This window comes from Belonocnema kinseyi, chromosome 10 (assembly GCF_010883055.1).
Source record: "Belonocnema kinseyi isolate 2016_QV_RU_SX_M_011 chromosome 10, B_treatae_v1, whole genome shotgun sequence".
NCBI classification, from domain to species: Eukaryota; Metazoa; Arthropoda; class Insecta; order Hymenoptera; family Cynipidae; genus Belonocnema; species Belonocnema kinseyi.
The window spans coordinates 115,847,425-115,850,832 of NC_046666.1; the positions used below are offsets into that span (position 1 = coordinate 115,847,425).

The 3,408-nt window shown below is 38.9% G+C and overlaps 1 protein-coding gene across 1 annotated transcript in view; it reads right to left on the reverse strand.

Moving 5' to 3' along the window:
- Positions 1 to 668: 668 nt before the first annotated feature.
- Positions 669 to 3,408, reverse strand: part of LOC117181326 (mediator of RNA polymerase II transcription subunit 13) — a 173,597-nt gene continuing 170,857 nt past the window's right edge. Inside the window, exons 14-16 of the mRNA XM_033373886.1 lie at positions 1,828 to 2,166; positions 1,054 to 1,335; positions 669 to 977 (exon numbers count right to left, since the gene is read on the reverse strand). Of these exons, the coding sequence (XP_033229777.1) occupies positions 669 to 977; positions 1,054 to 1,335; positions 1,828 to 2,166 (930 nt within the window). The remainder of the gene's footprint in view (positions 978 to 1,053; positions 1,336 to 1,827; positions 2,167 to 3,408) is intronic.

A 3,408-nucleotide genomic window follows, 5' to 3' on the forward strand; every position in this document is an offset into this window, starting at 1 on the left:
GCAGCAGCATAGTGGAAAGGCGGAATGCGCGGAGACCCATATGAGGAGATTGCGTTTAGACGGCCCCGATTTGCGCAGTTGAAGAAGTCTTTAATCGACAAAAGAATGTAACGTGACTGAGAAAACTGATTTTCTCGAAGCAGTTGTCTGCATTTTCATTACGATATATTAAAATACTCAATTTATACTTCCCGCTCTTTTAGCCTCTTTTTTTTTAAATTGGTTAGTCGCTGCCACAGGCCTGCCCTACTACAGCCCGTACAGGGGCTGTGGTGGGAGGTGATGAAACTGCGCAATTCAAAATAAGCGTGTATATGGTATATAAAATAGGTTAACTTTCGACTAGGTGATTGTCAGAATAGATGAAAGTTTACTGTATTTTTGTATCTGCTTTCTAATTTGAATTTAGCTTGTAAAAGCTAGGATAATCAGAGTTGACTTTGAAATTTGAACAATTATGCCTGAAAGGTACCAGGTCCTTTGCTAACAGTTGACTCCCACTCTGGTGATGAGTTGGTGAGAAAGATTCAGTTACATGATTCCTAGGCTTCGAGGGGGTTATTAATTGGCAACACGCCCCCCCCCATGAAATTGTTTATGCTTCTTATTTATACTTTTTAATGTTAAAGAAGGCTTCAATCTAATTATTTCGGATGGGATATGAAATATTAGGCCACAATATGTATAAAAGTAAGAATACGAAACCTCAACACATCGGTGGTATACTGCGAGTCAAGAGGATGAGCAGTGAGCGCACTTTGTTGTTGCAATAAATCATCACTATTCTGTTGAATGGCTGGACTATGCAGATGTAGCGCATTTTTCAAAAACACTGGACAAACGCCTTCAAGATGAGGGCACGCTGCCCAGAACCAAGGAGGCATCCTACCAGTTGGTGCCGTAGATACTAAGTAACCAAGGGCCAAAGGCTGCTGAAGAAGTGTGCCTACTTCTTCAGTTTGTTCTGACACAGTTATCTAAAAAATAAATATTCGTACAATAATAGTATGTATCATTTGCTACTAAAACAATATTTTCAGGGTTTCGTCTTACTCTTGGAGTATTGCACTGAAATGGACTACCAGGTCCATCATGATTTCCAAGGCCAGAGCCACCTGCATCACCACCGAGTGGAGATTCTTCTCGGCGATGTGGACTACCACTAGGACTTTGACCTCCGCCAGCACCAGCTTCAGGCCAAACATTAAATATATCGTTGAAGTCTCCCATTCCTTCCATTCCTTCTGGCATGTCGTCATTGAGCGCTGAAAAAAGTTCTTCATCTCCAAGTTCAGGCCCATTAATGTGTTGTTCTTGAAACGCTGTTTGCGATGACTAAAACCATAAGCAAACATGTTTAAATGTACTATTTGTATTGGTCATTTAAGATAACGCACACATTGGGTTGTAGAGTACATTCGCACCCATTTTTTTTAAATCACAGGGCCAAATTTTTTTGAAAGAGGCATCGAATTTTCGCATAAATATGAACAAAAATTTGGCATCACGTATTGTCAATTTAAATATAAATTAAAATTATAAAGTAAAGTTTTTAAGCTTATATTTTGGAAGAGCCGCGCGTAAAAAGGCAATTTTCGTTAAATAAGTTTCTTGCTTTCTTCGGTGATTGCATTTAAGTTTGACATTATATTTATTTAAAATGGCAGTTAAAACAGTACAGCGGATACATTTTTTGTAAATTGGTGCTATCAAAGTAAAACAGATTTATGCGGTGGATACAATATTATGGACTGAATTTGATCGTGATCTTCCAAATCTTTCTATTGTAATTTTATAGTGATTTTTTTAATAAACAAGTTAACGTACTTGTGTAGTGGCTGAAGTCGGAAATACCAGTATGTGGGTACACGTGACGTCCTGCGGTGTAGATAATTGGCAGTTGACAGAAGCCTGACTAAATCTTTCGTCAGGGGTAAATTGATCAGCCATTAGTCGAAGAGTGGAGTCCGGTTCCAGTGATACCAAGCACGCACTAAGAACACACGGAGCGGCAGTAGGGTATAGCAGACTGCATTGGCCACATATTTCTTTCAGGTGTTTTGAAGCTTTAAGAAGAGCCTTTCGTGAAAGCAGCCAACTCCAGCCTTTTAATTCGCCATGACCTATACGTCCAATTCTACCAACAACCAGCCTCCATGGTTGAACCTATATAATAAAATTATTCATTCGCAATCAAGTAGCATATAAACCGAGTACAATCTAAAAATTCAATATAATAGTATTTACTTTTAGCATTTATTTTCAGAAAAGTCCATACTCTATGTAAATTAAATGTTGGCCCCTTTACATAAGTGGGAGGAACTCAGCGAAAGAAAATAATTTTATTCAGCAAAAACAATCTATTTAACGACAGGCACTAAACATATTATGTCGAAATATATGAAGCCTTAATGTTGAGAAACAGGGTTGGCGGCGTTAATAATTTTAGCCCACAAAATGAATTATAAAGGGAAAATCACGAAGGCATAGTAAGGAGTGGTATTACCCTATGCGTTTGGTGACCAGAGGAGTTCCGAGCCACGTCTAAAAATTCGTTAATGTTTGCCACGAATGGAAACCCGTGAGCAACATGTAGACATGCGCAGGGCTGTTTGCGCTGCCACGTGTTACGCCTACTCCCCTGTGTTATATTTTGACATCTAGATGCATACGAGGGTAGTTCAATAAGTCCTTAGAATGAAGTATAAAAACAATTTTTTTTGGGTAAATTTTTTTTTATTTTTCAACATAATCTCCTTGGAGCTCTATACACTTGGTCAATCGATTTTCAAGTTTTTTTAATCCTTTAGAAAAGTGCGTTTTCGGAAGTTCCTTAAAATAAGCACTTACAGAGGCAATGACGTCTTCGTTGTCTGGAAATCTCTGTCCACCGAGTCATTTTTTCAAGTTTGGAAATAAGAAAAAGTCACTGGGGGCTAAATCTGGTGAATACGGTGGGTGTTCGACCAATTCGAATTTTAGTTCTTCAATATTAGCCATTGAAACGAAGCATGTGTGAACTCGGGCGTTGTCGTGATGAAAGAGAATTTTTTTTCTCGCCAAATGTGATATTCACAGCTATCCTAAATGATAGAATTGTTCGGGTAATTAAACCTGTGTGACAAGAAATGTATGAACAATTCGGCTCAAAGAAAGGCGTAGCAGGATGTCAGGAGAACCTGCTCATCGATAGATGAGCCTGCGAAGCTGCAGCATCCTACCAGTGTGACCTATTGATGGCCTGGATTGATTACCGGAAAGCTTTCGATTCAAACTCCCATAGACTTATCATCTGTCTTTTGGAACGCTTAAAGGTTCATCCGCAAATAGTTGGGTGCATAGAGAGATTGATGCCGCTTTGGAAAACCAGATTTACTATCTCATCTGGAAAAAATCGTGTGACAACTA